Source organism: Aptenodytes patagonicus, chromosome 4 (assembly GCF_965638725.1).
Source record: "Aptenodytes patagonicus chromosome 4, bAptPat1.pri.cur, whole genome shotgun sequence".
NCBI lineage: Eukaryota > Metazoa > Chordata > Aves > Sphenisciformes > Spheniscidae > Aptenodytes > Aptenodytes patagonicus.
In genome coordinates, this window is record NC_134952.1 from 25,499,301 (window position 1) to 25,523,644 (window position 24,344).

The 24,344-nt window shown below is 36.9% G+C and overlaps 2 protein-coding genes across 2 annotated transcripts in view; one reads left to right on the plus strand and one right to left on the minus strand.

Annotated features, from left to right (window-relative positions):
* Positions 1–16,444, minus strand: part of ARAP2 (ArfGAP with RhoGAP domain, ankyrin repeat and PH domain 2) — a 168,352-nt gene extending 151,908 nt beyond the window's left edge. Inside the window, exons 1-3 of the mRNA XM_076336072.1 lie at positions 16,388–16,444; positions 15,080–15,230; positions 12,451–12,569 (exon numbers count right to left, since the gene is read on the minus strand). The gene's annotated coding sequence lies outside the window, so the exon portion shown is untranslated. The remainder of the gene's footprint in view (positions 1–12,450; positions 12,570–15,079; positions 15,231–16,387) is intronic.
* On the plus strand, positions 1,624–21,958 carry DTHD1 (death domain containing 1). Its single transcript, XM_076336074.1, has 10 exons — positions 1,624–1,894; positions 5,656–6,469; positions 6,982–7,312; positions 7,986–8,165; positions 9,363–9,607; positions 11,728–11,892; positions 12,467–12,756; positions 14,052–14,296; positions 21,011–21,068; positions 21,669–21,958. Exons 1-10 carry the CDS (start codon positions 1,624–1,626, stop codon positions 21,956–21,958), a joined length of 2,889 nt encoding a protein of 962 aa, XP_076192189.1.
* The last annotated feature ends 2,386 nt before the right edge of the window (positions 21,959–24,344 follow it).

Genomic DNA, 24,344 nt, shown 5'->3' on the forward strand with positions numbered 1-24,344 from the left:
CAGTCATTAGTTATTTGAACTTTTAGCTGTTACTGCTTTTTCTTTACATATCTTCACCTGTTATATAAACACACCCCAGAAAACATTGTACGTTTCTTTAAATGTCTATTGCTAATAAATAATTCTTGCTAACCACAAAATTAGATTTGTAGATTCTTGTATTGCTGAAACCTACGCAAAATTCATATACATCATTCAGACTGCATAGCAGCTTGGACTTGTCCCACCTATTTGATGTCTCTGAACAACAAGAGGAGAGGGACTGTTGATCTGCTCGAGGGTAGGAAGGCTCTGCAGAGGGACCTGGACAGGCTGGATCGATGGGCCCAGGCCAACTGTATGAGATTCAACAAGGCCAAGTGCCGGGTCCTGCACTTCGGCCGCAACAACCCCATGCAGCGCTACAGGCTTGGGGAAGAGTGGCTGGAAAGCTGCCTGTCGGAAAAGGACCTGGGGGTGCTGGTTGACAGCCGGCTGAACATGAGCCGGCAGTGTGCCCAGGCGGCCAAGAAGGCCAGTAATATCCTGGCCTGTATCAGAAATAGTGTGGCCAGCAGGACCAGGGAAGTGATCGTGCCCCTGTACTCGGCACTGGTGAGGCCGCACCTCGAATACTGTGTTCAGTTTTGGGCCCCTCACTGCAAGAAGGATGTTGAGGTGCTGGAGCGTGTCCAGAGAAGGGCAACGAAGCTGGTGAAGGGTCTGGAGAACAAGTCTTATGAGGAGGGGCTGAGGGAACTGGGGTTGTTTAGCCTGGAGAAAAGGAGGCTCAGGGGACACCTCATCGCTCTCTACAACTACCTGAAAGGAGGTTGTAGCGAGGTGGGTGTCGGTCTCTTCTCCCAAGTAACAAGCAATAGGACGAGAGGAAATGGCCTCAAGTTGCGCCAGGGGAGGTTTAGATTGGATGTAAGGAAAAATTTCTTTACTGAAAGAGCGGTTAAACATTGGAACAGGCTGCCCAGGGAAGTGGTTGAGTCTCCATCCCTGGAAGTATTTAAAAGATGTGTAGATGAGGTGCTTAGGGACATGGTTTAGTGGGCATGGTGGTGTTGGGTCGATGGTTGGACTCGATGATCTTAGAGGTCTTTTCCAACCTTAATGATTCTATGATTCTATGAGTCTAACAAACGAAATACAGTTGTCTGAAAATGGCGTCAAGTGACCTACAGCATTTAATGTTAGCTTGCAATGAAAACACTTCCTCGTTGTTGGTGACTATATAATTATCAATTCACAATTAAGTTTGATTTCATAGGTACTGATCATTTACAGCCACTGAAGTGAGAAATTGCTCAGAGCTCCTGAAATTTAAGTCAACTGAGTTACATAACCTCCCTTAGAAGTGTATGGTGTACATTGGCATCTCTTGGCAATCCTTGCCCGTAGTTACAGGAGAGCCACTCCTTTCTGTCACCTAGTAACTTTTTAATAGTCAACATCAACTCAGAGTTTCTGAGCTAGAGTTTGATTTGTCAGTGTGTGTGGAATACAGTACTTTTAAAAATGCTGTTTAGGCTACAAACACTAAACAGTGTAGTAGACTGAACCAAGGACAACACCCTGTGGAAGTGTTTGAGCAGAAAAAAAATTGTAGTAGTATATTCTGAACAAAAAATGGAAATGGCTGAAGGTAAGATTACACCTGCAGGCAAATCAGAACAACTCCTGGAAAAAATCTGGCACCTAAACTTGCTAGCGAGAGATATGCTTCTGAAAAGTGATCTGGATAATGAAGGTATAGTGGAGTATGTGCTTAGACTGATCTCTTTAACAAAAGAGCTGAACAGATCTCTCAGCCAGCAGCTGGAGAACGTTACAGAAAGTATTCAAGACACCTGCCACTTGCTGAGTGCTCTCCATGACAAACACAAAGAATTGACTGCAAGTCCAGGCAAGTATGGAGGGACTTACCTGTAAAGAGAATGGACTGGGTATATTGCATGCTAAGTTCTGCTGTGTGATGATGCTGGGGGACCTCACTTTTCATTTGTTAGTATTTCAGTATTTGGTCATTCATTAGACCAAATTAATTCATATTTCAACAGTTGTATCACAGTGTTTTTGAGTCTATTACATGAGATTCAATATAAGACTCGTAATTCTCATTATGTGAGAAAAAATATATATAAAAAAATAAAATTAAGTAAATAGAATTGTTTCAAAGTTTTATGTATATTATACTTTGGTGGGTTTATCTTGGCCAGACACCAGATGCCCACCCAGCAACTTACTCCCCCTCCTCAACAGGACAGGGGGAGAAAATAAGATGGAAAAGCTCGTGGGTCAATATAAAGGCAGGGAAATCACTTACCACTTACCATCACGGGCAAATCGGACTCCACTTACGGAAAACATTAATTTAATTTATTGCCAGTTGAAATAGATTTGGATAGTGAGAAACAAAGGCAAAAAGTTAAAACAACACCTTTCCCCACCCCACCTTTTTTCCAGGTTCAACTTCACTCCCTCATTCCTGACTCCTCGTCCGGAGGAGAGCAGGGGGATGGGGAATGGGGTGCCAATCAGTCCATAACAGTTTCCCTCTGCCACTCCTTCCTCCTCGTATTTTTCCCTGCTCCGGAATGGGTCCTTTCCCATGGCCCACAATTCCTGTCAGGAAAACCTGGGCTCTCCATGGACTGCATTTTCTTCAGGGAACATCTACCTGCTCCAGTGTGGGGTCCTCCACGGGCTGCAGAGTGATACCTGCTCCAGCCTGGTCTCCCATGGGCTGAAAGGGACTCTCCACTCCATTCCTGGAGCACCTCCCCTTCCTTCTTCTCTGACCTTGCTGTTTGCAGGGCTGTTTCTCACACTTTTTTCTTCACTCCTCACTGTTCTCTGGTGTTCTTGCCCTTTCTTAAATATCTTTTCACAGAGGCAGCACCAGCTTCGCTGACAGGCTCAGCTCAGTCCTGCAGTGGGTCTGTTGTGGAACCGGCTGTGTCCGGCACGGGGCAGCCCCGGCCCCTCCACACAGAGGCCGCCCCTGCAGCCCCCCCGCTGCCAGCACCTCACCAAGTAAACCCAATATATATAGTCTACAGTCCTCTACAAGTAACAACATAGTTAAAAAGATGACAATAAAAATAAGAAACACTTCTGCCTTCTTCATGCACAGGTAAACACATGGAATTTAATTTCTTGCATTTATAATAACGGTGTGGATATAATAATAGTGTTATTTATTGTGAGGACCAAATCCAGATTTTATTCCTGAAAAAAAGGCAGGATCATTTTGAGACAAATGAAACAAACTCTCTTTCCTCAGAAACAACATCTTAACAAACATTTATCAAAGTAGAAAAGAAAACTAACATTTCTGCATTTAATAATGGTCTAACAGCATGATGCATAACAGAGAAAGAGAGAGACTCCAGGCAGAAATCTTTAGCTATGCCCACGTTTATGAGTCTTTGTTCTACAGGTTTATAGAGTGTCCGCAATAATAAAAGAACATTTTTGTAAAGAAAAGGACCTGCTTCCAGGCTCCAAGATCAAGCTAACTTTGCCCTGTTGGCCTCATGGCATATGTGATTATTATTGTTTTTTTTAGATTTCTAAGAATTCAGTATCATTCTCCTTCCAAAAAGCTACTTTTCCTCATCTGACACTTTCCCATGAAACACTCAGCAAAAAGGTTTGAAGACAATTGCATATAAAGTGCCACTGTATTCTAAAGCCATGTTATCAAACATCAAAAAAGCACAGAAAGCAGTGTTAGAAAAGTGATGGAGGCAGGGTGTAACACAAAAGAAGGCTTCTTTTGAGGTTAGCCTTGTGACAGAATGCAAAAAGTGTCTTTTCATGTGACACAGTTGGGTAGTGTAAAGTTACAAGGCTGTGTCTTTGCTTGGCTTTAAGCACTGAAGTATTAGAAAAGTCACATTCACAGTGTAGGAAAATGCCATTGTTTCAAATGACCCCGTTATCTTAAAATTTGATTTTAGGGAAGTTTAAAGAGCTGTACAATTTGTTTTAGGGTTTTGGGGTTTTTTATAGAATGCAAAATTCAGGGAGAAAACAGGTTAATTTTGGCAGTTTTGCCAAAGCTTGAACTTTGCCTTACAGTGAGACTGGGAAGTGGTCTTTTACAACCTCTTATGCAAATGAAGCTATGTTATTTCCAATCCTTTTGTTTTATTTCTCAGCCCTGTTAAACTATTTAGAAGTTCTTCTTCATTATTGTAAAAGTGCCCCTGGAAAAACAGCAGTACCTTAGAACAAACTTATTTTTCCTTTGAACTACCAGTAGAAAAATATATTAAAAATGTGTTTGCTGCTTCCCCCCCCCCCAAGTATAGTCAAAATCCAATAACAAGTCATTTGGGAACTGAGAAAGTTTTGCAAAGGAATAATTTTTAGGCTGAGTTCAACAAGAAAAAAACTTTATTCTGAACTGTATACTCTTTGTAGGTTTAAATTAATCAGATGCAAATAGAAATGAAAGTGAAAGGCCTATCTAGATCATATAACATCACGCATTGATGTGTGATGACATTCTTACTCAATAAAATTATTTTCCAAGTCGAAAACCTTGAGATATTGATTTACCTCATATGACATTATTTAAAAAAGTGACTGTAAGCCAGTGGTTTCCCATAAGACTTGTATCAGCCATATCTGTTGTCCTTCCCTTGTCTGTCTCTGTCCATTATAAGTGGAGAGCACACCATACTGTGTTTCATTGTGTACAATTTTCTTATTTGTATTGACTTTCATTGGATTTAATCTGCAAAACAAAGCTTTCCAGGATCTCATGCAGCAAACAGAAATAAGCAAGAAATTTTCCAAGAGGTTTGCAATATACCTAACTAATGAAGATACAGTTCCAGTTATAGAGATTGACAGCATAAGGTGAGGGGAGAGCTGAAAGTAATACATCTGAAATCCTTGGAGAGAATATCTGAAGGATTTCTAAGAAAAGGTGTAAGATAAGAAAAATGAGGGGTCATAAAATAAATAGGTTAAAGATAAAATCTTACATGAATGGCACACAGTGATTGTGTGCTTTTTGTGCATCCTTCTTCACCAAGTGTTTTAGTTATATGCAAGAGCAACCTCCACCATTCCTATAACTGGATGCTAAAAAACTGCTGAACTTCAGTATTGTATATGTGCTGGTGTTTTTGTGTTATCCTCTATTCTCCATAGCAAAAATTCAAAGCTGCTAAGCATGTTTAATATTAAGCCCATGTATAACAGCTTTGTTAGAGAACTATGTGTTAGAATCTTGCAGGATTCAATTTTAGGAAATATATATAATTAATGTTAAGTTTTAAAGCTCTTCCCAAATTGATTTGACTATTATTTACCAATTCCGTGCTTTAGATACATAGATTGATTGTCATTAAAAATTTAGCTAGCGTCTGATCATTAGAAAGGTGTTCATTAGAGTTGCCACAGTAGTATTTTGACAAATACACAGTTGTACTTGGACAAGTAAACAAATGTACTTGTCCGTATTCAATTCTTCAGAAATTCACTCAAAATGAATAAAAATCAATGCAAAAATATTAAATGGAAGCCAGGAAATACATTGTGCTTCATGTACTGAATGGCACTATGGCATTAGGTGTGTGTATAAGAGTTTTCACATTTTTGGCTAGCTTTCATAGCAAAATTCAATTGGTTACCTATTTTTTTCCTCAGAGTACAATGGAATTATAGATTGTCTGCAGAAAGTGAAGGATTATTTGATAAATACAGTCTCACACATTCAAGAGGCAGAAAATAAACTTTATGCTGCTAGCTGCAGACAAGATGATAATTCTCAGGTCCAGACTGTTCAAAATGCTTCTAGAGAAATAGATGCGTGTTGTTCTGAAGGACAAGCAACAGAGTCTGTGCAAGCATCTTCTAGTCCCAGTCAGCAATCCCAAAGAACTCCTTCCCTGAACAAGATGGAAAGTCAGAATGTTAATCAAATCCAGCCAAGTGAAACTAAAACTGTGGAAAAAGATGTTGTTGTATCATTAGCTGAAAATGTATCTGCTCGAGAACAGGACGTTAGCAGAGAACGTCCAGTGAAAAAGGAAGATGGTGAACACAGACTACTAATGAACTCTGTTACACAGAAAAAAGATTGCAATGGAAAGGATAAACCTCATGGAGGTAGCTCTGTTACTGAAAAGTCTCCAGAACTGGCTTTTCAAGATGCTCTTGCGAGCCGTGAGGAAGGCATTCTATCTGGGACATTGAAAGACATTTATGACAGAACTGTCACGAATCTTTTTGAACAGGAAAAAAAGGAGGTAGTCAAAGAATCTTCAAAAGGGGTAGAAAGTGAAGAATATAGACTGGCAGAGCAAATGGAAGACAGTAAAATGGAAACAAATCATGAGATTTGTAGGAATGACCTAATTACCCTCACATCTTCAGCACAAACATGTGATCTTACTGCTGTGAATCCTTCTATGAATGATTCAGAAGAAATACAAAAATCTAGGCACTGGATGAACAAAGGGTAAGCACATGTTCTTCTTTTTAGGAACAGATGTACATAAATATTGCTTATTAGCACACACATAAACATCTGTGGGCCCAGAAACTCAATATGCATGTATTGAACAGCTGCTGGTCATGCATATAATAACAGTTTACAACTTAAGCATGCACAATGAAGATCTTCCATTTGGTCTAAAGTAAACTGTAACTTTCTATTTGATTGCATAGATTTTCTGTATGCCAGAGAGGGACTGAGTCACAGCCAGTAAGGTCAATAATTCCCAAATTGTTGGAAATCGGTAGGGAAGGGCCCCAATTAGTCAGTTTTATGATAACTTGTAAGCTGTTCTGAAACAAGCTGAACATAAAAATTTTCATTATTTTCCCATCTATTCATAAACATATATTTTTATGAATGATCTGCTTATGCTACACTGTAGCACATCATTCCAGTAAAGTATTTAATTAAAAATACAAGACACTATCCCACCCAAAATACAAAGAATAATATTTTATATTCTTTTTCTCCAGATTTCTAGTGGAAGAGAGTGGTAAGAATGAGTGTGAAGTAGCTTGTTTTATTAAAGCCCCTGCAACTGCTCTGGAGAATCTCAAGTGTAAGATAGTCAATGACATTAGTTCTTTGGTGGTGGATGATTCTGAGGAGCTGGTCAGCAATGTCATCAGTATTGAATGCTCTGATGATGACAAAACAATCCCTTTCCCTATCAACATTGCAATCCCATTTACTTCATGCTTCAGAGGAAATTATCGGGAGATTGTGGTGAAGGTGACTGATGTGAACTTTCAATCAAACTACTTAACTCCTATTTCTTTGGAGGGATACCAAGGAAACCATAAGGTTGGTAACCTCTCATCTAAGCATTGTAAAAACATCATTCCAGGTTCCCAGTTAAACTTCTGTGGAGTTATACAAGTAAAGTCATTATTAAGCTGTATTGCCCACTATGTGGGGTTAAACAACTTTTCTTCCTACTTTCTCAAGAACTAATTCTGTTTGAAACCTAGTATTTAACAAGGTCCTTTTTTTTCCACTCATAATGTTAAGGCAAGCGCTTGGTCCCACAATACTAGTGATTGAGTAATTGTTCATGATTTTTGTAAATAAGTGTAATACATTGCATTATTTGATAAAAGTAAAAACTTGAGGGGAATTATTTTGCATTCAGATCACAGAGAAGTAACACAATTCTGTGTGTATGAGTCCAAACTCCATCTCAAAGAAACACAGGATGGTTCCTTTTTTTAACTGCAGAATTGCATTGGGCCAGGTTCAACACCCAGTTTACAAGCTTATTTCATTTCACCCCAATCATACACAGGAATATTAATGACATCACATGATGACTATAGATCACCAGATAACTGGGCATCCAGGTGGCAATAATATTAAATTTATTTTCATTTCACACCTTGCTCTATAAATAATGTTGCCTTCTCAAAATGCTGATCTGCTGCGGAATACAGCTTCCTTTCCCTCTGATGTACTCTAACCCCACAATCTCTTTATACAGGAAACCTTTGCGGAAGTGAAAATTTATCAGCTGGGTGTTTTTTCTGTGTTGTCATGCTTAAAGAAACAAACATTTACTGTTCCAAAAGTAGGACTTTCACAAAAGCTGAGCGTGGATTCTAGAATCTCTTTCTATTACCCACCAGAAACATTCAGTTCTCCAGCACCCATGCAGTTAAAGGTGAGCTTGAAATACACAATACTTGTACCATAAGTCTGTTATCTGATCAGTTCTGAAGCAAGGATGCCAATAATGTTAAAGGGCAACCTGTTCCATTAGTAGAAAAAGTGAAAAGTAGTTGCAGCTCCACATCCTGTATACACAGCAAATGGTTTCCTGTCAATTTTGTTAAAGCCGCATAATATTGTCAGTAGTCAACATGATATCTCTAGCTAAAAAAAAGAACCATCTACCTTTGTTTGATATACTTCAGAAAATACAGTTATTTTCAACAATGACATAAGCATCAACTCCAAACTTCAACTGCTTGGCATAGTGTTTAAGTTAACAGAACAATTTTTCTCACCTGACATTCATCATTTGTACCAGGCAGTGCAACAGAAGGTTTTGTCACCTCTTAGTCTTAGGCTGAGAATAATCTCAAAATTTGCTTCAGTTATAATGTGTTTCTCCCTTCCCCCACAAAAACATTGATTCTGAGGTACAGAGAAGCTAAAATTAACAGTGAAAAAAATACAGATTTGAAAAATCTTAAAAAATTATCATACTCTGAGGGAACTCGGGAGTTTGAAAACTTCAACTCAAAGCAGGAACAAAACAATATCAAAATATTTTAGTCAGTAAAGGTTCCAGTTTTTGATGACTTTCAAGCACTTGGTTGTGCATTGTATAAAGTGCTGATACATTGATAGGGTTGTTCCTGCGTTATAGAGAGGAGCCTAAAACTTCTAAAAGTATAGAATCATAGAACAGTTTGGAAGGGACCTCTAAAGGTCATCTAGTCCAACCCCCCTGCCGTGGGCAGGGACATCTTCAACTAGATCAGGTTGCTCAGAGCCCCCTCCAACCTGAGCTTGAATGTTGCCAGGGATGGGGCATCCACCACCTCTCTGGGCAACCTGTGCCAGTGTTTCACCACCCTCAGCATAAAAAATTTCTTCCTTGTATCTAGTCTAAATCTACCCCCGTTTAGTTTAAAGCCATTCCCCCTTGTCCTGTCGCAACAGGCCCTGCTCAAAAGTTTGCCGCCATCTTTTTTATAAGCCCCCTTGAAGTACTGATTGGCTGCAATAAGGTCTCCCCGATAGTGATAGTCTAATCCAATTCCAAAAGATAAATCAATTTGTAAAAAAGCAGCCATGTAAAAGAAGATTTATTAACTTGCAAATTAATTGTACAATTGCTTTCCATATTTAGGTTCAGCCTATTGAACCATCATTGGTTTCTACACTGAAAGCAAGACACGATATGTACCACTCAGTGGTATCTGCTAGTGCACTGGTTTATGTCCAGCATCCTTCAGCCCAACCATTTAACAGCTCAGTCACTATTACTCTACCCTGTCCTCCAAACCCAGAAAAAAAAAGGGAAGGAGATGAGACAGAACATGCGAGAGCCATTAGAGCTACAGTAAAGAGGGTTGCTACAGCATACCATCCTCGGTAAGAACAACTTCACTACAAACTCAGCATTTTCAAAACATCAAAATGAATTAATTTTAACAGTTGCTGATTAATAATTTTTTGTATTAAAAATGTGTTAGTTCCTTAATACAGTCTGCTATACTTAGAAACATTATAAGAAACACTAGAGCAAATCCCCACAATTCTCATGCTATAACTTCACCGGGAAAATTCATACAGCATTTGATGTATAAGCCTTAAATATACTGACTACTATATTTCTAGCAGGAGTCAGGATGAAAAATGCATGGGTTTTTTTCAGCAGGAAATGTTCAGCCATTTTCACCAAAGCCAAATATTGAACATAGAGAATAACCAAGTCTCAAAGCTGCTGTGATCATTATTTTACCAGCTGGTGGCTTGGTTACCTGGCCTTTGAATTTTCTGATCTCTATTTCTACACATTCCAATGGCTACCTGAGTCAAAATTTATGACACAACAGTTTGGAGTAGGTCAGTTTTGTGGTAACTGGCACACTATATGAAGGCCCAGATTTTTCCAAAGCACTCACTACAAAATTTCTAAAACTTAGACCTTGTGGAATGTCTTAAAAAAGCATTAAAACATGGGGACTCCTAAAAAATCTCTACAGTTCAGTTGTTAACTGGCAGTTCAATAAAATTTATCCATCATGCACATGAGGCATGGATAAAATTTTTTGGTGGAAAAAAAGGCCAAAGCTGACCTCATCTATTTTGACAGTCAGCAAAATAAATGGTGTTTTTACCATCCCATGCAGGAAAAAAAATCAATATGAACTTACCATTTGATTGTTGTCCTTCCAGTTCTGCTATCATGGACAACTCCAGGTTCAGAAAGGCTTACTGGGATTTCTTGGTAGTGACTAGCTTGGAACAAGGGTCAGCTTTGAAGTACTTCTACTTCAGGTCATTAAAGAGTTAGCTTATTCCTACTACGCTAAACATTATCTTTTTCAAAATTCATCTACATGCCCAGATTATGATTGTCTTGAAAATAAGCAAGGTACAGATGGAGAAGGTAGACAATGTTCTAGCTTTCCATTTCTAAACAACTCAGATCATGTTTTAAAGAGCTCTACACTCACACTGGTCTCTTAGAGTAGACATCTATCTTTATCACAAACTTCAGATTTGGGAAGGGTGCCCATGTCAGTTTATAGGAGATTCAAATTTCATTTCCTGTACCAGAAGCATTTAATTTTGTTGCAGTACCCTCATGGCATCTGTCTGTTCTTAATACCAGTCTAAATGGCACTTTAGATTCTCAGTCAAAGCACATCCATGAAAAGACCATGGCTTGATTGCTTATTTCTATACAAATTCCTTAGGAAATGATGCCAACATGCCTGTATTTGCACATGGGCTGAGGCTGAGAAATGCTTAGGCTGTCCTGTCTGGAGTATTTTCTTTTTTGGATTGTACATAGGGTATGCATTTGAGGTGAATGGGTTATTCACATCCAGTTTTAAAAAACTGATAAGGAGAGGTGTGTGTGAGACGAGAACTATGGGCTTCTGTGAAAAAACCCTCATGTTTCATTCATTAGAATAAATTAGCCAGAACATGTCATGTCACAGTTGCTTGATTCTGAGTGTGATATCAAAGTAATCACCTGATTTGAAGAGAAACTACTTTTATTTTCTCTTTTGAAAGAGATAATGGATAGCAGTCATGTCTTATTTTCTAAATTCTTTTGTGGTTATTGAGTAATATTTGCTTCTGGAAGAAAAGGTGGGTGTTTTGGGTTGGGTTTTTTTTTCAGTTATCTACTTCTAGAGAATCTAAATCTTGATGAATGAATCAAAAACAATCTATAATAATTACTATGCATGATATTAAATGATAGATTAAACTAGATTCGTTTAGATAGAAGCCTTCTTTTTCCTTTTTTTTCTTCTTTCTGGAGAATTTGAAAAAATTAAAAAATCTCTCTTAACAATTACATCACTTATGTACTCTGGAGTATAGTTCCAGATGTAGATTTTCAGCAAGGTGGGAAAAACATATGTAGTCATCAAGGAAAGCAGAAGGGAAGGCAGAGCTATAAATACAAGCTTACTCTTTCTGCAGGATCTAGTTTTCATTATATTTTTTCCTATAATTCCTTGGCTTTCCAGGGCTGTGAGTGCTTCTTTGAGAAAAAATGGGGAGAATCTCAGTGATACTTTGAAACTATTAGGTCACAGAAACAAAGAAGAGGGGTGGAAGGTGTTTGATGATGTTATTATCCAGAATGCACGGAATGGGCTTGTATCATTTGAACTAAATGAGCATTTAGAAAGGTAATGTATGAATAATTTCATAAAGTTGTATTTACTAAAATATTTACTTCCAAGTATACGGATCAATGGAAATTAGTAGAGTTAAGAAATCATCCACTATTAGTTATTAACATGCCAGCATCTCTTCCACTTTGCAGTATAAGATCATTTAGATTTGTTACTCATAATTACAGAAAATATAAATTTGTTTAAATATTTTTTCATCTATAGACTGTACACAACATAATACATACAAAACTTGAAACAGGAAATGCAGATATTAATTTTAATTTAAAAATGTGATTTAGCTCTCTAACTACAAAACCATAATATTTTTTGGAATTTCTTATTAGGAAATATTCTATTCCTTTCATCTAAAATTTGTATGTATTTGAATTCATAGATACAGAATCTCTGTGCTACAGATGCAGGCAAATTTCCACACTTTCATGTGTTGGAAACAAGCATGAAAAGGAGGTAGCAAAAGGTCCATTGGAGACTAAGCCCTGTATTATTATTGCATAATAAATTGTTAGCAATTGATAAAATTGTTTAAGATGGAGCTATTTATTTTCTTACCTTTTTTTTAATACAGCTTTGTGGTCATTCGCTTTTCGTTCCTCTTGGAAAACACATATCTTCTCCTCTTTGCTCGGGCTCTGGAAGAAGCTGTTTGTAGCACAATGGCTAATGTGATACTGTATCGGAAAAGAGAAAACCCATATAAAATAGTAGTTTTGCTATCTGCATCCAAAAAATTGACCTGCGAACTTCAAAATCTCCACGAGGAGGGCTACTTTGGTCCCCCAGAACCTACGCAGCAGTTCCCATTAAGAGAAGGAGAGCAGATTCATTTTAGATTTAGAGGCAATATTTTTGCTTCAGGTAAGGTAATTATTTCATGCATCTGGATAAACATTATAAATCACCTCAACTATTCAGAAATACTGTATGTGAACATTAGTAGATTGTGGTTAGTCACAGCACATTTAGTTATTTCAATGTTTTATTTCTGGTAAATGATAGGCACGTGGAACTACATTGGAAACAGTTCCAACTGAAAAATAAAATGTAGTAGTTAAATAAGATCCTGAGCAACCTGCTCTAGGTGACCCTGCTTTGAGCAGGGGGGTTGGACAAGATGATCTTCTGAGATCTCTTCCAATCTCGGCCATTCTGTGAAACCTGGTCCCTTGGAAACAGCTGGTATTTTATCTTTTGTTTCCAAAGGGCAGGATTCCATAAATGGCTTTTTAATATAAAGAACATTTGATAGGAATTAAACAGATTCCAGACAAAAAGAAACAGTCTGCTATTTTATCTGTGTAAATTCACTTAAAATGAGCAAGATTAAACACTGAAATCCAGGGCACAATGTTGCTTTTTGTGAGTTGCATTATGAATTGCGGTGATGAGAGAGAGTTGTTACGCCGTTGCCATTAGCAGCCTCGAAAATTCCGTGCAGTGGCTGCCACCATTCAGAGATTTGCTTAAAGGGAAGAGATAAGAAGCCTCAGAAAAGTTTTCACCCAAAATTACGTATAGTCTTTTCTGTCAGTTTTGGAAAGAACATATAAATATATATTTGGCCCTCTGAACATTTTGTACATAAACTCTCCCATTGAAAACTCCGTTTACCCTAAAGAAAGGACTATTCTTCAAAAAGAGAAGTCTACAGCCCCCAAGGATTGCCTGCTCATATATGCAAAGGATAGTGTTATAGATGTATCAATTAAAATGGAATTACAAATCCTAAAAATGCACCTACCCCTCTGCCTCCACTCATTTTGTTGTTACAGATAGACAGATATCCATCCTGAATAACCAGAAAGCATATACTTCTAATTCCATTCACAACACTGTTTTATTTTTATTTCTCTCTCTGTTATGTACTTTGTTCCATGTTCCTCACTTTTCAACTTGTAGCACAGCCTTCACCACTTGTCCCTTATGCCAACAATTCAGGGGCTAAGACAGCTAACTATGAAGACATTTCAACTACTGAAGCAGGCTGGCAGGAATGTTTGAACCTCAGATGTTCAATTTAAAGTAATAATAATGATAAAGAACAACTGAATGTTATGTGATTACCCGTATTTGACTCACCCTAATGAATTAATTTAGATGCCACACATCTAAATACAATGTAAAAAAACCTTTTTTTTTTGTATGGACTGCAGAGAATGGAAAAGATTTTGGAAAAGTCTACAGGCTGATTTTTCATTCACAAAGAAAACCCAGGCTGAAGCTCCAAATTAAAGAAGTGGATGAATTTGGTAACCACAGTTCACCTCATTACAAAGGAACAGCTGTGTTTTATAAAATTACCAGAGAGATGATAACCAAGAAATGGGAACAACCCTTGCCATATGGTGAATATCAACACCAGTCTCCACTGTGTAAATTAGCACTAACATTACCAAAGGTGGGTTTCTCATTTGATAATGTTAGAGATCTTTCCCTTTTTCCCTTACCATATACTTATTAGGCAAAAGGATCTTGGTATGATTTTTGCTTTACAGATACACACGGGAGTCACTGATGGAGCAGTTCTGATCCATCAGCAATGTACAAACACCCTCAGTTTCTCTTAGCATGTGGGAGGGACCCTCATCCAAGCATGAGCATGGAAAAAAATGTTTAGCAGAAGTTTTTCACCCATTTGCTCTCCCCAAATGATATGGCCCTGAGAAATTATTACTTAAGTTTCAGTTATATACTTCTTGTATCCTTGTCTTGGGAGTGCAGAACTGCAAATTGTAGGAGCAGTAAGTGGTTCATGTAACCTATCTTTCTCCTATCACCTGATTCTCCTACTATGCCTGATAAGCCTCTGCAATACAGCCATGTGGGCAATTATCTCCATCTCTGGTGAAAGCTATTGCTACAAAGATTAACCTTCAACATTCCTACAATGAAATCTCATTGTAATCTTTTCAAAGAGCCTAGGTATCAGCACCCTGTATTGTGCAAAATGCTGTTGCTAGAGTACTGCTATCAAATTTGCATACATTTTAATGTCAAAATATGTACAGTAACACTTGGTCTAAATCTCTGGTGACAAGCAGTAGCATCTCTCTCTTTTTGAATTTAATTGATTTCACTCGTCCTTAAGCTATCACCTGCAAATACATCTTTTATTTCATAAGCATACCTCTTGATTTCTCTCTCATCTCCACTATCCCAAGTAAAAATTAAGAACAATTACCTGCACAAAATTTTGAGAGGACGTCTCTTGTAGTGACAAACTCCGTATAAAATGTAAATTTTCTTTTGAGAATCACATGCTTTCAAGCATTTTGCTTTTCCACAGGGCTAGCATTCCATGTGCAGTATTCACAGAGAGGGAAACACAAACCCTAGAGGTTCAGTGGGATGATTAAAAAAAAAAAAGTAATCTGTGGCTCACCCTAGGCATCAGTAAGTTTTCTTCCATCCGCCTGCCTAGCTTCCATCCCATTGTTCCACTTTATCTAATCTTACTGCATAATAAGAATAAGATTTAAAGGATTGAACTCCATGTGTATTAAACCACAAAGGTAATTATCAAGTGTCTTAGATTTGGGTTGGCATATATGGTCTACTGCTAGACATATTAGTCCTTAAATGTTCTATTCAGACTTTTCAAAACAAGTATTTCTGACTACCCGTTTTCTCCTGCTAAATTTAAGGCTGCATTTCCTCTTTCCCAGTGTGGCTGAGATCTTGAAGTCTGGTCAGTCTGTATAAGCGTGTGAGAATATATATGTGGGTACACAGTAGCACCCAGGCAGCCTCCTCATTCAAATGGAAATAAATGGAGGAACTGTGTAACATGATCATCGCTGGTAAATTAAAAATTAGAAATGAAGTCAAACTTCAGGAATGGTGATAGCCTTTGGGAATATTTTCTCTACATCTATTTTTTGAGTAGTGGCTCTACTTTCAACTGAATCAGTTCAAGCACAGAAGACCCAAGTTTGATGCGCAAAAAGTCTACTTAGAGAGACAGTTATTATATCACTTTAGAAAATCAGTGTTGCAGCATCTTGCAAATAATTTTTCTTTTGCTTCTGGTAAATAAATTTTAAGAGAAATGCATTTCAAAGGAGTCAGAATCTTGATTAAATGCAAATATTAGGCCAAAAAAAGCGATCAAAATGCTTGAAAACATTTGCATATTGATAACTTTTTCATTACGTGATTTGTATTTTCTGTCTTACACAGAATGAAATACCTCTCTCTAGAATGAAGAATAGCATCAAAATAACATCTTCCCTTATGTTGCAAGTCATCTTAGTACACAAAATGTTATACTCTGCTATAGTTGGTGAACCCTCCTACTTTTTGATCTATCTTCATCCATCCAGTGTAATAATTTAAAATTGATAATGCTTAAAGTCAGGTTTTTTAATAGAGAAGAAATATTCCTTAATAATTTAGCTAGTTCAGTTATCATCTTTTTGAAGAATTATAAAACATCAATGAAGCTGATTATTTGACTTTAGCAAATAATTAGTAATTAAATACAACATACCTTACAATTGGTATATAAATACAGAAGGCAAATGGGAATATCTAGTGGTATGTAACATTCATTAACACAAAGTTATAATGTTGTTCACTCTTTTGTTCTTCATACCTTCTTCCAGCCAAGTAAATCTTGAATTCCATACTGAACAAACTCACAGAAATTTTAAGAACAAAAAATATTTTCTTTTGGCTTGTTTGCTGGCTGAAAGATAGGAAAAAAAGAGTAGGAAAAAGCAGTTGGTTTTCTCAAGATGATTACTAGTAAAGTCCCACACAGATCCATGCTAATATATTCATCAGAAACTTTTGAATAAGTAAGTGAAAAGTCTGATGACAGTACAAAATATTCAGAGTACTAAAGCTGTCTGTGAAGAATCACAGAATATAATGATACTGAGTGACTAGAAAATAAACTAGATAATTTAGATGCCAATAAGTGTGTTGTTGGCATGGAAATACCTATCTAATTTTATACTGGTAGACTCTAAATTACCTATTACCACTCAAAAAAAAAATCTTTGGTCATTTTGCTCTCTGAAAACTTCCAGAGCATTCAGCAGCAAATAAAAAGGTAAGCAGAATGTTCAAAATTATTAGAGAACAAAAATGAAAACAAGATTACGCCATATATCTATGAGGCATCCACATCATGACTGCACTCTGCAGTCCTGGCCATAGAACTCAGAAAGAGGATTTGGAAGCAGAGGACAGAGAGAAGGTGATCAGAAACATGGAGTGGTTCCAGGTAGAGAGACAATATGTTGATGACAACGCTTAATGCAGTTTTGATAGAAGTTGAAATATTGTGTACACGTATGAATATTATGGAGGAACTGAAAAAGGAATGATTATATCCCCTCTTGCAGGATATAAGAACAATGATATTGGTACATTGCAGGTTTAACCAATAATATAAAAGAACGTACTTTTTACATACAAAAATAATCAAAAGGTGAACTCATTTTCACAGGATATTTGCAGCAGTTAAAAATGTGTTTGAGCTAGAAAAGGAATTGACTGGAAGAGAGACAGAACCATATATTAAACATAATGATCCAGATGCAATTAAATGCCAGAGCAATGAAAAGGAAATTCTAATTACTTACCATATCTTATTATGTGTTCTATAATTATTAACAGTGATGAAAGCACTGACAGTAAAAATTAACATCAGAACTTTATCCTGTTTTTACTATCCATGATCTGATCAACAAATTTTAATCAGATATATCTTCACATCTAGGTGGGCTTTCTAATGAATACAAGAAATAGAAGGAAATAGTTAAAATTGGATGAGAAAACACAGTTATGGAGAAATTTAATGCACTAATTATACAAACAACTACACCAACCATCTGTCAAATGCAACTGCTATTTACCACTTCATTAAAGTACAAGTCTTGTGTTAATGTTCATATAATATGAACCGAGACTGGCACTGTCCATAATTAGTCATATGTTGATGCTATTAATATATATTGCCAAAGCACCTGGAACTCTCTGACCACATTCGTGTGCACAGACATACACTCAAGCAATGATCCTTCAATTTTGCTAGTTTCTATCACATGTATGCTACTACAGTACAGCAATTAAACTGTCGCAAATCTCACAAGCATATTAAAATGTAATGCTCAGTGTTCATATCTGGCCTATTGATGATGCTGTGTTGTTTACAGCATTGTTCACGCTAACACAGCTGCTTACAAAATTCCAGTTGTCACAGTAAGGCTCTAGTGTCTTAACTGTGAATTGGTTGACTCTAAGTTGTAGCATTTTTGATGGACTTCTCACTTGCTCCCATTATGCTGGGGGAACCTTTCATGGTTTGGGAATAAAATCCCTGAAATAGCAGTAAATGCAGGGTAAGAACAGCAAAGACTGTTTACATTTCTACTACTTCGTTGAGTAATAAATATCTTAAGTTTAGTTTAAACATGTTTAACAGATTAGTTTTAATACACATGAGATCACAAATACTCAGTGTTGCCAGTAACAACAGAAATTTTCTTAATAAAATGAAATTAAGTTTTGGCTTTTTCCTTTTTTTGCCAGATGATAAAGTTAGTACCATCCACAGTGCCTGATTTTGATTGCGACAAAGACAGATGGAATCTTTTTAAGGCAACCATTCTGACTACATTTTCACTCATTTCTGTAAAATTCCCACCTAAATTTCTCTTGAATTGCGGAGAGAAGACAGTAACTATATATAGATTATAAGCCATGACTATATATATAGATTGTAAGCCATATTTATATGTATGTGCCCACATTATCCACTGTCTTACTAATGTATTTCTGACAGTGGTCGAAGCAGTGGTTGTTTACCTTGTATGCCGCCATTCACGTCAGTTTTTAGTTTAAACATGCTACACTTGTACAGAAGTAAGCTGATCTTCACTAACAATTCCTATCATGGAGCTTTCATTTCCTCAGCATTGGAAAACACTGGTTGGTCAAACCTGTTATTTTCAACACAAGTTAAATACAGTGGATTAGGTTCTGATGTCAAGTATGTGTATGCATATCACTAATATTTCTACTGATTTCAAAGCAGTTCTATTTATGTGAAACTGGGCTAAAGAGTTTAAAAGGTTAATTTCTCCTTTTCTGTCTGTCCTGTTTGATATGCTAGTAGAGTCTGGTCATGTCTGAGAGGTCCATTCGACAGAGCACTTCAGTATTGCTGGCTGAAATCAGAGTGCTTTGCAAAAAGACATTGTTGTAATACATACAAGCATTATCAAATTACTATTCTGCTGAAGTTTTATGTCTAATGACTGTCTAACAGCAAAATAGCATGTGATCCTCTGCTTCAGAAAGGCTTAGCTAATTGAAGGGCCTTCCAGACTAGAAAACTGCTTTGACCGCTAAGAGTATTTTACTTACGCTATCAACCAGAACAGTGGGGCCACATGCCAGTGCAGCTGGACCGTGGGTGAATTTAGCGCTTCACCACAGATATTTAATCTTTAAAGGCAGATTTAATGTTTTGGATCTAATGCATTGTATATTATTACACTGTTTCTAGACAATACTCATTTTCAATTCTTACCATTTGTACTACTATTTTAACATTATGTAGCATAAAGTGGTTCAGATTGAAGTCAATGCATGGGTAACTGAGTTCATCTACAATAACTTTGAAAATCTCATACAGGCCTTTGAGGTGCTAAATTCTCATTAATGAATGAAAATAAGTTTAAATATAAATGCATAATTAAACGCAGCCAAAGCAAGCTGAGTCTTGGAAGAAAAACAGTGCCCCCTTCTGGGAGAGCTTTATATTCCCTTTATTTTGAGGGCTTTTTTTAGCCATGTTATGCCACTAGGGCACGTCCGGTGACAGAATTGCTGTAGAAGCACGCAAGACGAGGCAGATTCAGATCTCAAGATGAGTACAGCACAGGACGGTTTTGGACTGCTAAGCAGTGCTTACTGTGTGCATCCTGTGCACACTGAACCCCCCTACCAAGATGACTGAGTACAGGCCTGATAAAAAGTTGTTTAATTCACAAGTGAATAGGTAACAGTTATGATTATATGGACCTTTTGGATGTGTAGCTCAGTACATATGAAACACTCCAAATATTGAACAATATATAAAGTCTGTATTGTAAGAGTATTTAAGATAAGCTCAGCAAGGCTCAGTATGCCCAGCAGGAAAAGGGGAGTAATTTATCCAGTCAGCGTTTCATGCTCTTAATTCACAAATGGAAAAAAGAAGCTCAATGAATAAACCTGGAGAAAGTCTCACAGGGAAAGCTGTGCATAAACAGCCAGGTAACGCAACTGAATGTGTGTGACAAAAGTAACATGGGCACTAAAAGAGGAAAATTACAGCTTTTAAACAAAAAAAGAGCTGAACTCCACTTGATACAAATTAATCTCTTCTTGTGCTCAGTGCTTATGTAAGTAATTTCTTGTGCTATATGGAGTAGGGAACAACAGTAAAGCCCACAAGACTTTCCTCTTTCTCAGTCATAGGGAAAAAGGACAAAGTATTTTTTTCTTTCCCTCCAGTGTTCAGAGGAAGAAAGAGAAACTCTTTACTTTCTAATGGAACTCGTCTTTTGAATTCTGATGTTTATTAGTGATTTAGAATTAAAAGTTGAACCGTGTAAAATGAATAACTATAGCTACAAACATAGTATGATTTCTAGACCTAACAATAGCTACTGCATACCTAGAAACTGTTATTTTCCTTGAAACAGTATGGTATGCACACGGTTGTAATAAGAACACAGAGACAGCAAGGCGAAGTTAATGCAGTATTCAAAATTAGCATCCATTTCATGTATGAAGGTTCCATACAGATGTTCTATACACCCAGTTTCTATACACCAGTCATGACATAATGCTACTGATCAAACATTTATAAAATTATGTAAATTATAAGCTTTTTAATAAGATGCATTTGCTGTAAACAGTTTCATTATTTTAATAGCTGTATACTGATTTTTACCTGCTGATGGTGTTAACTGGTTTTTAATAATGACACAAATCCTCTATGTAGGTAGGACCAATCTTAAATGCTGATTTACTGCAATCCACCCCCATATCCTACACCTTATCCCTTACTCATTTAGTCATTTCTCTTTCCTCAACACATTTTCTTTGATAGCATGAAAAGTTGATCAACCGTCCACGAAGCACAAGAAGAATTTCTTCCGATTCATCAGGTAAGAATACATACATAATATATTAATATCAATATAAATAATAGTTATATTTCCTATTTACTTCTTTTAAATGCCAAGATTTGTTTCAGCTATTACTGACATTTTAAAATGCCATATTCATGAACCAAAATAGTTAATGTGTTAAAAGATATTCAAAGAAAAAAAAAAAAAGTGATCTGTTTACCAGGAAATGCAAAAGCTCTTGTGAGATAATGTTGTGGTGGGGTGCTTGAGCAGCATATAATTTTCTGTATAAGGAGATTCAGTTTGTACTGGAAAGCTCCAGTATGGAGTTATGTATCAGTCATAGGAAATGCCCATACCCTTTTATTTTATTGATAGCTTTCCCCATGCAGTCCCAGAAGTTACAGATCATTGCTGAATCTGCTTTTGACTAAATTCACTTCATGTCTCAGTGCAGTTACCAAAAATTACATCAGAAATAAGAAGTGACGATGTTTTCATTAAAGTAAAAACCAAACCATATTTAGGTGGGGAGTTCACCTGCTGAGCCTCCGGCTTTAGAAAGCTTTTCAAAAGAAAGAAAGATTTACATAGCAGAAGAATAATGATCTTAATTTACTAATTTTTACCCTTCAGAGGCCCTATGGGACAACTTGCTATATTGGCTTGCAGAAGAGCTTGCAGAAGACAATACATCATTGCTTGCTTTATGCTTACCTGTTCGGCGGAGCGTACTTCAGCTTGTTAGGCTGAAGTGCCCTGATAATTTAACACACCAGATCTATGAGCTGCTTTGCTGCTGGAAAAAGACCCTTCCAAGGTCAGCTGATAAACAGCAGCTCCTGTCTCGTTATTTGCGGAAGAGTGGCAGAAGTGATCTTTCAGAAGAACTTTGTTTTAAGTGGCAAAATAAAGTGTTCACTTGACAGAATCACTGGCAACTAACAGCCCCATTTCTCTTCTTTCTGGTTGAAAAGTGTGAATATTTCTGTGATATCTTTGGATGAACAAGTGACAGGGATACCAGTCCAGGATCAGACTGGTTATTTATTTGTTACTTTGCAACCTCTTTACTAAAGCAAAGTATAATAGCAACGTCCTCGCTTGCTAAAAGTGAACATTTCTCCTGTGGAAAAGTGAGATATTGAAAATATAGGTATGAAGGATTATAGACTGGTCTGCATAGGTTTCTAAGGACTTTAATTATTTGCACATACCATACTCAATTAACAGAATCATATTTCTACATACTTTAAACACTAGGAATTATTCACTATACTTTATCAAAATCTTATGATTCATTCCATGATATATGGATTACTCTACATCCAGTAGTAATAGCTACCACGTTCTTCAGAAGAAAGCATAATAGATCATTATAATGCACAGACAGGAAATTTCTTCTTACTTTCGGGTTTGTTAGCAATTAATCCTGACTTTTATATTCTCAGTGAATGTTTTTTATCCTTGTGAATGTCATAGCAGATTTCAGTGTTACCACATGTGAATATCTAATCTGTTTCCAGAATTTACCAGACTTGTTGCCTCACTTTTATCTGTCATGGTAATGTTTTTTTTTCAGGTTACCATCAAATTTGGAAAAAGGAGTATTTCTTCATATACGTTTTAAAATGTAGTGCTTTGCAATTTCATTCATTATACTGGGTTCTTGTATTGAAGGTACAGATAGTAAGCCAGGTGTATTTGTGTTATTCCTTAGCCATGTATTTTAATCTCTAAAAACTCATTTCTTTCCAGAATGCTAAGTAAGACTAATCTAATTTTTAAAAGTCAGAGCATTAGCAGGGTTGGACTTTTATAACTGTGTTTCTACTGAAATTATATTCTAATTAACATGCTGAAAAATATGTGAATAGAACACTGCTAAAAACTAAAAGCCATCTATAAAGACCTGGATACTCCATTGTACAGTATCATTAACATTAGTGCAAAGCAGCAAGAAGTATGGGCATTTCAGTAGTATGTTTCCCATACAATGGGAACAACTGCATTCAGCCTCCTCTTCCTAGGATTTTTGGATTATTTTTTACATTAACTGAATGGTAAAATTATATTAAATTTGCTCATGTTAAAAGCTCATTTTTATTAGTGGCAAACACTAATCAAGTAAGTAAACAAACCATATATTTTATTAAAGAGTGGGAAAAGCCTAATAAGGTAGATAAAAAAATAACAATTTTTAATATAACCATAACAATTCATGTTCTTCTTCTCTAAGGAGGTAACCATTAGGCCCACTAGTTATTTTTCTCTTCTTGCAGTAACACTCACAGTCTAAAACTAGTAGCTAGTCTTGCTCTGGCCCAGCAAAGCTGAGCTGGCTGGTGATGTGCTTTTCCTCTGTTCCTCTCCCTCCTCATCTCTGCCACCAGTTCTGCCTTGTGCTGGGGCTTTCCCTGTTAGCTGTTCTTGGTAACCGTCATAGCTTTTGTTCCCACTTTTTTGTTATTTCAGCTCCTGGAAGAGTATGGTATCATTGAGCACACACTTTCTGTGCTCACAAAAACATTTTAACAGAAAAGCATATTTAAAATGCACATTTTAACAAAAATTTATATAAACAAGTCATGCAAAGCAAACATGCTTACGCCTGCCCACTTTGTTTCCTTTGCTCTACCAGGTTTCCTTTGCTCTACCAGAAGCACCCTCCTTCTCTAGGTCTCCCTGACCCCAGGGACTCCTGGCAGGAGGAGGGAATATGGGTGGGGGTTCCCTTCATGTTAGGTCTCAACCAACAGGTTTATATACAGATACATTTTTTATTCCAATATTTTGTCAGAGAAGAGATTCTTCCCCCTCTAAAGTTCATAGTCTGTAAACAAAACCTCCAAACAAAACAGGTTTCAGACCAAAATGTGGCCTTCTATGCAACAGAACAATGACAGCAACTAGACAATAGCAGCAATTAGACCCCAAAATGTAGGTCTTTCTGGCTGAAGTAAATTAAAATCAAGCTGTAGCAGAATCCAAAGAGACCTTGTCGAAAAGGGAGGAGCAATGGAACGTCAGCTGAGACAGCTCTCAATCCTTATGGAAGGATGAATATCTGACTATTCTGCTTCTTTCCAAATAGCAAATGCCAGTCACAGGCTGATATGACTGGACTATTGCTGTGGAAAATCCAATTTCTTATCCAGCATCAAAGCAGTCATTTGCTTTTCATTCAATCAAATATTTTCTCCTGAATGAAAGGGTTCCCTCAGTGAGATTTAGATTCACTGAACTGAAATCAAAATGTAGGAAAGAATGTGGCCTATATGGGACAAATCTGCTCTGTGCTATGTGTTTTTA

Coding starts and splice junctions, on each gene's coding strand:
- DTHD1 (XM_076336074.1), top strand. CDS start 1,624: ATGGCTGAAGGTAAGATTACACCTGCAGGCAAATCAGAACAACTCCTG. Junction 9,608..11,727: donor GCTACAGCATACCATCCTCG/GTAAGAACAACT, acceptor TTGGCTTTCCAG/GGCTGTGAGTGCTTCTTTGA. Junction 14,297..21,010: donor TAGCACTAACATTACCAAAG/GTGGGTTTCTCA, acceptor TTTCTTTGATAG/CATGAAAAGTTGATCAACCG.